The sequence below is a fragment of the Phodopus roborovskii genome, unplaced genomic scaffold, assembly GCF_943737965.1.
Source record: "Phodopus roborovskii unplaced genomic scaffold, PHOROB, whole genome shotgun sequence".
NCBI classification, from domain to species: Eukaryota; Metazoa; Chordata; class Mammalia; order Rodentia; family Cricetidae; genus Phodopus; species Phodopus roborovskii.
In genome coordinates this window covers 28,921,121-28,934,948 of record NW_026126541.1, presented here as the reverse complement: position 1 = coordinate 28,934,948, position 13,828 = coordinate 28,921,121, and the positions used below count along the sequence as shown (strand labels likewise).

At 36.8% G+C, this 13,828-nt stretch overlaps 1 protein-coding gene across 2 annotated transcripts in view; it reads left to right on the top strand.

Annotated features, from left to right (window-relative positions):
* Jak2 (Janus kinase 2) overlaps positions 1–13,828 on the top strand; it is a 70,288-nt gene that overhangs the window by 15,308 nt on the left and 41,152 nt on the right. For both annotated transcript variants that reach the window (XM_051199951.1, XM_051199950.1), the window contains 2 exons: positions 6,211–6,334; positions 9,835–9,952. In XM_051199951.1, the coding sequence (XP_051055908.1) occupies positions 6,234–6,334; positions 9,835–9,952 (219 nt within the window). In that variant the 5' untranslated portion in view covers positions 6,211–6,233. The remainder of the gene's footprint in view (positions 1–6,210; positions 6,335–9,834; positions 9,953–13,828) is intronic.

The window sequence follows — 13,828 nt, the reverse complement described above, 5'->3', positions numbered from 1 at the left end:
TGTGTTATCATGCCTGGCTCAAAATGGAACCATTTTTTTAGGAGAAAGCATGCTGTTAATTATGCTAGGACATTAGACATAAACCAGAACTTTCTTGGTCTAACTAGGCTATAAGTAACACACACACGATCTCTCTCTGTCTCTCTCTCTTTCTCTCTCTCGCAGTGTGTGTGTGTGTGTGTGTGTGTGTGTGTGTGTGTGTTATCTGCAGTTGCTATGCTACATAATACCTTTCTTTTCTCTGAATATGGTGCAGTTTCAGAAGTATTTGAAGGTAATAAACACACACTGCCATGCCTATGCAAATTATGACTTCTTTCTGGAGTAACATAGCTAAAGCCAGTTGCCTTCAGCTTGTGTATTACTTTGCAGAAGCCTTTATTGATGTTTTTACTCCACTTGCCCCGTGATAACTTTTATTATCTCTTCTGTGCTTTGTTTTCTATGTTCATAATTATAATTTCAATGTCATTTTTGTCTCATTTACTATATTGTAAGATTCCTAAAGTTACTCATTTATAATTACCCCCCCCCTTTGGAGACAGAATAATTTAGTTGCTCAGAACAACGTTGAAGTTGCTGTGTAGCCCAGGTGGGCTTGCATTTTTCTGCCTCAGACTCCAGAGTAGCTGGGATTCCATAGGAATGCACCGCCACACACATTTCATTCTTGTATGTTCAGTTCCTGCCTGTACCTATTACAGGGATGCTGTTAATGCTCATAGGATGATGATTTGTTTCCTCTGGAACATATAACTGAATCACATAGTTCTGGTAATGGCTTGGGAAGACACTGAAATGATTTTGATTAAAAAAATTAGATTTGGCATATGGGAAAACAAAGAGAGTTAATGACTAAGGTTTCATTGAGGTCCTGTCTTCTTATTATGAAATATATATGAAGTACAGTTCTCATTACTTATTGTTCTCTTTTAGAACAACTCTATTAGCAAACTTTTAAGAAAAACAGAATAAATAGAATATATAATTATAAATAATATATACATATTTAGAATAATCAGCAAGTATATATGACTTATAAATACTGTACTTTATTATTTTGTTTTTTTATGTATCCCTTTATGTTATCAAATTAATTTCTGCTTATATATTTTTTCTCATTTTAATACTTATAACTAATGTGTAGAACTAGTATTCATTATTTTAAAGGTCTCAAGACAAGTATGGTGGCACATGCTTATAATTTTAGCACTCAAGAAACTGAGGTAAGATGGTTGTGATTTCAAAGCCCAGCCTGGGCTTCCTAGTGAGTTCAGCCTGGTTTATATAACAAGACCCTGCTTCAGAAATTCCTGGAGGTAGGAAGATGGCTTAGTGGGTAAGGTGTTTTCTGTGAAAGTTTGAGGATGACAGTTCAGTTGTATAGCACCCATGTCAAAGCTGGATGCGATAGTATGTTCCTGTAGCTCCCAGAGCTGGGTGGGGCAGATACAGGCAAATCCCAGGGGCTTGCTGGTCAGCCAGTCTAGCCAACATGGTGAGTTTCTGTTCAGTGAGTAATGCTGTGGAAAAAAAGTGGAAAGCCATAGAGGGTCAAGTCAGCCACCCACAGTCAGCTTCTGACCTCCCAACATGTCCATGCAGGCAAGCACATCCACATACCTAAACATACATGTGAAGGCACACCCTACCACAAATATTCAGAAACATTGCACACACAGTCTTAATGGTCAATGAGTATGAATTAGCTTTTTGCATTTTGTGTAAGTGCCCTGTTTGAAAAAATGTGGCATTGTCTTATTCTTCAGAATCTCATGAGTTAAGAATAGTGATTAAAATTATATTTGGATGCTTACATTAAAACAAGTACTAGTTTTTAACTTAACTTTTCAGTGTGTGTGTGTGTGTGTGTGTGTGTGTGTGTGTGTGTGTAAAACATCAGGTGTCTTGTGGCCTCTTCTTGGACAATTTCACCTCTTGGCCATGTTTGTCCGGAACATTAAGTTCACAAAGCATGCGTGCAAGGGGGAGGAGGCATGTGCTTCCTGTCAGGAAAGACAGGGACCCAGAGGTGTGTGTTGTGGCTCATTAGAGGGTGACATTTGAATTTTCAACTTTAAAACATTTCTCAATTTAAAATAGTCAGAATAGTGTTTGTGTTATCTCCTGCTCCATTTTGTGCCTTTGTGGTAGTTTATATAATATATATATATGTGTGTATATACATATACACACATATATATATATTATATATGGTTATATAATATATATATATGTATATACACACACACACACACACATATATATACATATATATATATATATTTACAGAGTGAACCCTTCCCCTCCTCTTGTAATGAATCTTCTGTAATCCCCCACCCCAACTCTTTCCATTTTACACAAGGTTTTCTATTTAATGAATCCCTTTTGTTTTTAAGGTAGGGTCGTACCATGTCACATATATATATATTTACAGAGTGAACCCTTCCCCTCCTCTTGTAATGAATCTTCTGTAATCCCCCACCCCAACTCTTTCCATTTTACACAAGGTTTTCTATTTAATGAATCCCTTTTGTTTTTAAGGTAGGGTCGTACCATGTCACCCTGACTGGAACTTGGCATGTAGACCAGGATGGCCTTGCTTACAGAGATGCCTGCCTCTGCCTCCTTAGTGCTGGGATATTATAAAGATGTTCTCATCATGCCTGGCCTTAATGAATCCTTTAAGAACAAAGTTTCTTCTCCTGATGCTCTTTTCTCTTAGTCACATCCTGCTAAGTAGGGAAATAATCTCTTGTGAATGTTCAAATGTTTTCTGTGGTTATATACTACTCATATATTCTGCAATACTCCCTTGCCCCAACTGTAGGAATTTGAGATAATTTTATGAAACTGATATTCTAATGTGTATCTTGCTTTTCTTAAAAATTATCGAGGAAAGGATACTTAAGCCAGGGACTTTTATTCCCACTGTTTTGTTCAACTTTGTAACAGGCTAAATCATGGGTCATACTGCTCTAGGTTTTCTTCTGCCTGAAATTTATATCTTACTCTGTTACTACTCCTTTAGGAGTATACAGGAGGAAGTTCTAGGTTGAAGTGTTAAATGAATGCACATATAGGAGAACTTGTCTGAGCACTCAAAACTTATTCATTTTATTTTTCTTCATCTGCTGCTTGTTCTGTCTCTTTATTTTTCCTTTATCCCTTTTATACCACCTAAGACAAAGAATTCTATGCAAGAAATGATTACCTCACAACCACAAGTTACATATTTTCCAAAAACAAATAAAAAAATCTTTATGTAAGAAGAAATCACATTAAAATCTTTTCCTTAGAAGCTGACAAGTAGTTAAGCATTTTTCTTTGTATTAAGTTTCTCACCATAACATCTTTACCTGAAAGCAGTGATTCTTTTATAATTGATTAACAAAGTTCTAAGCAAGCCAAGTATATTTCAGCCAGCTGCTTTTTACTGGCAGGCAGCTGTTTGGTTTCAGTATAGCAGATTTCTATTCTATTTCTACTCCACTTCATAAATAAGCAGTCAGCTAGCCATCTTCTTTTCTTAATATACAATAGAGTATTTAGTTTTCTTTCACAATTTTGTTTTTTTCCAAGATGCATATGGAAACCTGTGATTAATTCTTGCAATCTACATGTCCAAGGAACTCAGGCCTAATCTTGGACATAATTGCTTTCTTTGGTCATCAGCCTGTTTTCCCATAGGTAGAATTAATGGGTCTGTAATGCATGAAACTTCCTTGTTCTTATTTTTTCATACTCTGAAGTCTCGTATCTAACAAGGGGAAGGTAACTTTTAGCCAATTTGTGTCTTTTTTTTAAGTCTCTTATTAAGGAGCAATTTTCCTAATCATCTTTACTGTCTTAGCTACCTATATCTTTTAGGCTGACCCAGGAAGTTCATTTGAATCACTGATGTTCAGCTAAGATAGAAATCATTTTCATTATGATCTGCTAGTAAATTGCCCAGTGAGGAGTGGGACTTTTCTCATGAAACAGTGACATTATGCTAGATTAGATACAGCGGGTCCTCTCGCACAGTAATCACACCGTGCCAAATACAGCAGGGACATGGACGACAGCAGCAAGCAGGAGGGAGCACAGTAGAAGCAAGGGGCCTTCTGGAGACACCCCATGGCTCAGCCTTGCCATAAGCTCCCTTGCTGACTGCATCTCCTCAACAGTACTCAGCTTAGGACTCTTCTGTTTATTTTGATAAGCAAAACTACTACTGGTTAATATGTCTGTCTGTTCTGGCATCACAGTTTCCTCAATGTAAAATGTGCCATTTCTCTGTAATAGTGGGTGGCATTGCTTCTGGTTTTGGTTGCACTTACTTGTAATGTTTGAACCTGATTTTCCTTTTAGTCTCTTTATTTTCCATAGAAAAATGTAGGTAGGGGGTGAAAGATGGCTCAGTAGGTAAGGGCACTGGCTGTTCTTACAGAGGACCTGGGTACAACTCCCAGCACCCACATGGCAGCTCACAGCTGTCTGTAGCGCCAGTTCCAGAGGATCTGATACCCTCACACATACATGAAACACAGGTACACATAAAATAAATAAATAAATAAATAAATAAATAAATAAATAAATAAATCAGATAAAAGAAAATGTAGATAGATTCTGTCTTTAATATTCATTTTGTTTTTATTATTTTTTGTTTATCTATTTAATATTTATATTTTTTTAAAAGTTACATTTTTATGAAAATTGTCCATCTTTTCAAACTTATTGGTGTAATGTTCTATCACTTTGTCTTCTAATTAACTTTACATATACTTTTAAAAATTGATTGTCCTTTTTTAAAATTCCTTGTCAGATTGGAAATCGCTTGTTAGTTTTGTTAATCACTAAAGAAAATCAACATTTATTATTTAATTTAATCTGCTTTATTAACTTTCCTTTTAAAACTTACGTGTGTGTGTGTGTGTGTTTGTGTTTGTATGTGTGTACACTCAAGCTCGTGGGAGTCAGAGGCATCAGATCTTGCTGGAGCTAGAGTTAAGGTGGTTTTGAGCTGCCCAGTGTGAATGCTAGCAACTATCTTGGGTCCTTTGCAAGCCACAGTATGCACTTATTATTATTATTATTGTTAATCAGTATCATTATCATTATTATTTGGTTTTCAAGACAGAGTTGTAGCCCTGGCTGTTCTCAAATTTACTCTGTAGACCAGACTGGCCTTGAACTAAGAGATCTCTGCCTTCTGAGTGCTGGAACTAAAGGTGTGTGCCGCTGCCACCACCACCGCCAGCACCACTGCCACTCATTTACAGTATACACTCTTAACTGATGGACCATCTCCCCAGCTGTCCTTCAGCCTTTTATGTATTTCTTAGCATATCTGTCTCCTTTGAAATTAACACTATGCCCTCACTCATTTAGACACGCTCTTCACCATTGTGCAGTATCCATACTTTGTAACACATTTGAAAAAGAGATGTTGGGGTGGTGGCAAGGCACACCCCTGTAATCCCAGCAGTTGGGGGATGGTGGCAGGCATATCAGCTGAGCCTGAGGTCAGCTTTGGCTGCAGAAGGAGTTTGAGGTCAACTTGGACTATATAAGACTCTGTTGCCAAAAGGAAAAAAGACAGAAAGGAAATGTATTTAGATCTGGTAAGATCATTTAACTTTATGGGACCCAGTGAGATAGATGGCTCAGTTGGCTTTTAATTTTTAAAATAAATGTAGTGTAACATAATTATTATCATATTGTGTAAAATACTTTCATTATAATATGAAAATGTTTCATTCCTTTTAAAGTATCCAGTGGGTTGTTATTGTCTCAGTGATTTGTTAATCACTACAATTAAAATATACACATGCACACATGTGCATACTCACACTACATATTTTTTCTAGGGGTTAAGAGGAACTTGGAAACTCATTATAAGACAGTTAAAAGCTAGATAAAGTGTATTGTTTATCTCCATGGAGATATATGAACAGTCATATTTTAAAATATAAAGAGGTATCTGATGAAAAAAGTTAGTTTTAAGGGGTTTTCCCACAATGTTCACCTGCTACTGAGGCTTCTGCTGACGGAAGAGCTGTCACCAAGGTTCCATGACAGATTATGTGTTCTGTAAATTCTCTGTTAGCTGTCTGCAGTCAGTCCCTTTTGCTTCAATTCTAGGTATCACATCATGACAGATTATGCACATTATGTAAATGCTCTGCTAGCTATCTATTTTAAGTCCCTTTTGTGCTTAATTTCTAGGTATTACGCCTGTGTATCATAATATGTTTGCTTTAATGAATGAAACAGAAAGGATCTGGTATCCACCCAACCATGTCTTCCGCATAGATGATTCAACCAGACCTAATATACTCTACAGAATAAGGTACTTTCTTATACTAAGTAATTTGTGTGTTGATAAAAGTCAAAGTGGGAGAGAATTTTGGCTATGCAATGTAATAACTAAGATGTTTTCTTTTGTTGGAATGTCATTTTATGACTTGGCTATAATTAAGTATAAAAAAAGAACAGATAAAAATGACTTGTGTAAAATCCTTAATGTTTGGAATATTGCCAATTTCCCAAGAAATATAATCTGTGTGCAGTAAAATACAAGCTTACATCTCTTCTTTACAAATAGTTTTTTAAAAAGATTTATTTATTTATCATGTATACAGTGTTCTGCCTGCATATATTTCTGCATTCTGGAAGAGAGCAACAGATTTCATTATAGATGGCTGGGAGCCATGATTTGTTTGCTGGGAATTGAACTTAGAACTTCTGGAAGAGTTATCAGTGCTTTTAAACTCTCAGCCATCTCTCCAACTCTACAAATAGTTTTTAAAGTTTGTTTGTAAGAGAATTTATTTAGTGATTTACGGAAATGTGCAATATATATTAATGTTCAGAAAAATAAAAATCCAGAAGATTTTCTGTATAAAAAGGGTAGCAAAGAAATAACTTTGATTTTACAAACAGCTACAGTTCTCTAAGCACATATATGTTATTTGATTTTCTTATGTCTTAATGAAATACTAAGCATTCCCTGTAAAATATAAAGGATCTGATGTTGTGACTTATACTCATACTCAGTCTTATAGGCTGGAAAAAGCATCAGAATTCAAACTTAGTTTGCTTCACAAACTGCCTTGTACCTCATTAAAGAGATAATGTGTGTGGTCCTTAGTGTTCATTATTTGATGGTCTCATTTATTTATTTTTTATTTACTGAAATAAGAACTCATGTATCCTAGACTTTCCCTGAACTCACTGTGTAACCAAGGATGATTTTTGAACTCCTGATCCTCATGCCTCTAACTCCCAGAAGTTCTGGGATCACAGGCATGGGCCACCACATCCAGTTTGGTTTTGCTGGAAGTCAAACCCAGAGGGTGTCATTCATCCTAGGCAGTATGGCAACATCATTAGTAATTGATGAGTTCTTAATAAATGTTCATATTTCATTACTTATTTTCTTCTCCTTAGTCTGTATAAAATATGTAGATGCATGAGCTTGAGCTTTCTGTTTTGAAGGTATAATTTTTATTGAGTATAAACATTTTCATGTAAAATTATGGGTAAGACATCAGTAAGAGTTTGGTGTCTAAATAATGAACATATGAAAAGCAGTGGAATAGGCTGGAGAAATGGCTCTGATTTAAAGCACCGACAGCTCTTCCTAGAGGACCAGATTTCCACTCCTAGCACCTACTTGGCAGTTTACAATGCAAAGGCATTCTGACATACAAGTTGTATGTAAGTTGTAACAAAGTAATGAAGCTTTTACAAAATAATTTTAAAGCTTTAACTATTTAGAGATAATTTAAATGTGAAAAAATAAGAAACAATATCTGTGTCAGAATTTCTAGAGTTATGATACACATCATTACTAGAAGAAACCTGGGGGATGAAAGGGTTTATGTCATCTGTGACTTATAGTCCATTACGAAAGAAAGTAAGGGAAGAAACTCAAAGGAGGAACCTGGAATCCGAAGCTGATGCAGAGGCCATGGAGAAACCCTGTTTACTGGCTTGCTTCCCCCTGACTAACTCAGTTACCTTTTATAGACAATGCAGGTCCACCTACCCACCTCCCACATCAATCATTAGTCAGAAATTATTTGACTACAAACCAATCTCATAGAGGAAATTCCTTAATTGACATTTCCTTTGCCAGATGACTCTAGCTTGTGCCAAGTTGACAAAACAAAACAAATCAAAAAAGCCATAACCAGCACAATGGATGAATTAGACACTTAACTTGAAAACGTGAAGAATGAGAATTTAATATAACTAATCCTTCAGTATCCATGTTGTACCCAACCTCTTTGAATATCAAAATTCATGTATGTTCGAGGCAAAGGACTTGAATAAAGATATCTCCAAAGAAATGTTTGATATGCAAATAGCCAATAGGCATTTGAAAATATATTCAACACCATTAGTCCTTTGAGATATGTAATTCAAATACTGGTATGTTAACAACTGATTCACTAAGATAGCAAAAGCAGAAAGGGCTGACAATAAGTGTTGAAAATTATTTGTATTAATTAGAATGCTCATACATTGTCACTTTGGAAGAAGATTGGACATTTCCCTGAAAGATATTAGAGAGTTATTAACATGTATCTATAAAACACTGCTCACAGAGTGCTAGTCACATTAGCATAAAACAACTCAAATGCTTTTCAAGTGACGGGTGGATAAATAAAATATGGTACATTATACAATCCAGTATTAATTCATTAGAAGAAAGGAATATATTTCTTATATGCCAAAAAGTTGATGAAACTTAAAAACATTATGCTAGGTAAATGAAGTAGATAAAAAGATGGCATATCATAGCCATTATTTTTAATGTAAAATGAGTAGAATAGGATTTGTAAAAAATGATATCTTATAGGTAGGGATTATCAGGGTGACTTACTTGGGTGTGATTGCTAATGGCTATGGGGAAATAATCAAAATGTAAAATTAAATTGTGATGTTGGTACCACATTGAATACTACAAATCATTAAGCACTTTAAATGGGCAAGCTTTATGTAGATGAATTACATCTCAAAACTTTTAATTTTTTTAAAATATATTTTATTTTTTATTTTATGTGCATTGGTGATTTGCCTGCATGTATCTCTGTGTGAGCGTGTCAGATCTGGGAGTTATAGACAGTTGTGAGCTGTCATGTGAGGGCTGGGATTTGAACCCAGGTCCTCTGGAAGAGCAGTCAGTGTTCTTAACCATTGAGCCATCTCTCCAGCCATCTCTCCAGCCACTTTAAAGCTTTTACTTTCAAAAGTAAACATACTTAATTTTTCTTTGAAAGACAAATTTTAATCTTCATTTTCCTAAATAGAGGACAAATTGTTTACACAGCAAACTGTATTTTCAGATGCGTCTATTAATATTACCGGGCTTAAGCTTTTGCTGACTTTTATGTCTACATTTCTCCTGTCTCCTTTGATTGTTTCTTCTTCTGTGTTCTTACTGTATATTGCACCAAAGTGGGTAGTATGTTGATTTCACAGTTACTTATGTTTCATTTGCTGCTGTTCCTGTTGTTTGGTGTTTTGTTCATTTGTTTGTTTATGAAAACAGTATTCTAGTTAGCCCAGGATGACCTCAAACTAATGCTTCTCTTGCCTCAGCCTCCTGGGTAGTTGGGGTTACCACTGTGTCCCACTGTGCTTCACTGGGTTTCTTGTATTTTCTGCTGACATCATTACCATGGTGTCCTTCATAAATCTTTCTGTTCACAACCTGTATCAACGCTGCTATTTGTATTTTCTAGCAATGCATTAATAACTTTTAGAATGTTGAGGGTGGTTAAATGCCTGTGGTGAGTGCTTGAGCTCTGGAAGCTAACAGAATGTTCAATTCTCTTACAGATTTTACTTTCCTCACTGGTACTGCAGTGGCAGCAACAGAACCTATCGCTATGGAGTATCTCGTGGGGCTGAAGCTCCTCTTCTTGATGACTTTGTCATGTCTTACCTTTTTGCTCAGGTATAATTATATTATTTTTAATATATGTATTAAACCAGAAATTATCTTCCTATGTAGTATATACCTTAAGTAGAGTAAGTAAGCGTCAAGTGGGAAGACTAAAATTTAACTTGTGCTTCAGGGAGAGAAAGAGAAAAGGATAGTCTATTTAATAATAATTTTTGGTCTCATGATTTACAATTTTTTAGTAATAATTCCTTGAGTTGACCCTTTTGAAATCACTTTCTTTTTCTTTTAGGATTGAGGTCATTTTAAGGATTTTGAAAAAAATGTAGAATAAATTTAACAACCCAATTATGTGGCCATTAGATGGTAAAATTTCTTTAGAGTTTAAAAAATAAATTTTGGGTAATTTCAGGTTTAAATGGTAGGCAGTAAAATGTAACAGGAGGAAATAACATAAAAAATGATGCTGGACAGTTGTAATATATGCCTTTAATCCCAGCACTCAGGAGGCTGAGGCAGGCAGATGTCAGTGTGTTCGAGGCCAGCCTGGTCTACAAAGAGAGTTCCAGGACAGACAGGACTGTTACACAGAGAAACCCTGTCTCAAAAACTAAAAAAAAGACATGAAAAAGAAAGGGAGGAAGGAAGGAAGGAAGGAAGGAAGGAAGGAAGGAAGGAAGGAAGGAAGGAAAGTAAAAGCGAGCTGTGATAGTTGGTAGCCTCCTCTGGTTGGGAGGGTGTCCACATGCTGGTTCATAGAGAGCTGAGCACACATATTTGTCCGTCTTACTGTACACTTAGCATTTTGTAATGCATTCTCTGTTACCTTGAATTAAACAGCAGTTGAAATATTTTCTTATTAAATTACTATATTTTCATGGGCTGCTAGAATAGCATGAACAGAAGTTTAAGAATGCAGAGTAGCTCCCTTGGTGTCTGTTCCCAGTGTGTGAGGTGAAGGGTTCCTAGAGAGATTGATAGCAGCAAAGGGAAGAGCACACAGCTTCACTGCTCCCATTTATGAACAAAAAATGGAAAAATAATTCTCTTTGAGGACATGGGATTGTTAAGTTTTTTCATTATGGTAAAATGTACATAGTGTAATTTTAAAAGCATACCATTTAAAAATTTATAGATCAGTTCATTAAGCACATTTAGCACCTTACAACTGTAACTACCATCCATATCTAGAACAGTGTTCATCTTCATAATCTTAAATAATAACTCCCAATTTCTCCCCACCCTTAACAGTTTACCGTTCTCCCTCCTGCGAGGTAGAATGTGTGTTCATCTTAGTACCCTGTGCATACAGATGCCATTACACAGTATTTTGGTGTGTCTGGCTTATGTTACTTAGCACAGTATCTTCAAGATTGGCTTCCCACTATAGTGACTCCTGCCTTATTTGTCTGGCCAATGCAGATACAAAATTCCTTGGATAAAATGCAGCTGTTCAGAAGGGGGAAGGAAAACTTTTAGTTAAGTGAATTTAATGAAATGAAATTTAATGTGATTTTAAATAATTCTGGCTTAATGACTCTGTTTTGACATTTGGGACTGATTTGCAATTTTTCTCCAATGCCTATTTGTTGGTTTATTCATTAGTAGTGTTCCCATTAGTTTTCCATACATTTATTTTCTTTTGGTTATAATTATTATAATGAGCAGAACTTAATTACCTACTGGTTTTATATGGTAACAGAACATGTGCATGCTATTACAGAATTAATAGTTCCCTGTAGATCTTGGCTAAGGGAATAACTTGCCACTTTTAAGTATGAGGAAATGTGTTTAAAACAGCAAAAATAGGGCTGGTGAGATGGCTGTGTGTAAAGGCACTTGGGGCCAAGTTTGATGACCTGAGTTCGATCCTCAGAACTCCTGTGGTGGAAGGAGAAGACCAATCCTGAAAGTTGTCCTCTGCCCTCCGCAAGCATACTCAGTGCTCGGGCACATTGATCCTCACTCTTTATCTGCCTCTCTGTCTCTATCTTTATCTCTGTCTTCCCCTGTCCACCTCCCTCGTTGTGTGTGTGTGTGTCCATGTATATGTGTGTGCGTGCGTGCATGTACATACATCTCTAGAGACTAGGGGTTGGCCTATGGCGTCCTCCTCAATCATTTCCACCTTGCACTTGGAGGTGGCCCTTTCACTGCACCTGTAACCACTTGGCCAGAATGACTGGCCACAGAATTAGCTCCACAGAATATCCTGTCTCCTTCTCCTCAACACTAACATGAAGGCAGGTGCCCCTGAGCCTGACTTCAGGTGGGTGCTAAGGATGTTGAACTCTAGCCCTTATGTTTGCAGAACAGTCATCTTCCACCCCCTGGTTTCTCACTTCTTTATTTCTTATATGTTGACTTGCAATGTGTCTGTTAATTGTAGCAGACCCTAATTATCATCTGTCTAAACCGTATGTTCTTAGTACACTTTATTTTCTCCAAGCACATCTACTGTTTTTACTGTCCTAGCAGGGAAAGAGACATGGCGAGACAAATGAAACACACCAAAAGAAAAACTTACACTGCCTCTAGTATCAAGTCATTTAAGAATACTTTCAGCCTGGTCTCAGGCAAACTACTAGTTTAAATCTAGTGTGCCCTGTACTTTGCTTTTGTCTCATTCTCTCCATGTCTTTGCTCTGGTTTGTGTCCATCAACAATGTCTTCATCATTTAAAAATCACACGAAGTTTCAGATCTTCCATGAAGCCTTTTAATTATGCCAACTGCAAACAACTTTAACTGTGTCTAAGGTTCCTACAGTGGCTGTTATGTGGTACTTCAGAGCATTGTAATGATCTGCTTCCCTGTTTAGCTTCCAAGAAAATGTTTGGTCATTTTGATGGCTTGAGACCACATCCTATGTTTCTTTATATCCCCTCCACACTCTAGCACAATGTGTTCAGTACAAATTGAAATCAGTGTATATTTGATTAATTAATTTTTAGTTCAGCAATCTCAAATGGTGAAAAGACACTTAAGGAAATGCTCAAAATACTTAGTCATCAGGATCAAAACCATTCTGAGATTCCATCTTACACTGATTAGAATGGCTAAGATCAAAAAACACCAATGACAGTTTATACTGGAGAGGATGTGGAGAAAGGGGAACACTCCTTACTGGTGGGTGTGCAGACTTGTACAGCTGCTGTGGAAATCAGTATGGCAATTTCTCAGAAAATTAGGGATCAGCCTACCTCAAGACCCTGCAAAACCACTGTTGGGCCTATACCCAAGGGAGGCACATTCACACCAGAAGGACATTTGCTCAACTACGTTCATAACAACATTATTGGTAATAGCCAGATCTTGGAAACAACCTAGCTGTCCCTCAACTGAAGAATAGATATAGAAAATGTGGTATATTTATACAATGGAATACTACTTAGTGCTAAGAAACAATGAGATCCTAAAATTTGCAGGCAAATGGACGGAACTAGAACAAACCATACTGGGTGAGGTAACCCAAAACCAGAAAGACAAATATAGTATGTAGTCATTCATAAGTGGATGCCAGATATAAAGCAAAAGATACCCAGCCTACAGTCCACAACCCAAGAGAAGCTAGAACCCTCTTCCAGAAACAGATGGAAACAGATGCAGAAATCCACAACTAATTAATGGGCCAAGCTTCTGGAGTACAATTGAAGTGAGGGATGAGCGATAATATGAACACAGGCGTCAAGATCATGATGGGGAAACCCACAGAATCAGCTGACCTGAGCTAATGAGAGATCACTGACTCTGGCCTGACAAATGGGGAACCTGTGTAAGACCAAACTAGACTCCATTGGCATAGGTGACAATGGTGCAGCTGGCAGTGGGTCCAAGATCTAACACTAACCCACAAACTGACTTAGTGGAGCCCATTCTATATGGAGAGACACCTTGCTCAGCCTAGAGACAGGGGTGTGGGGGTGGGGAG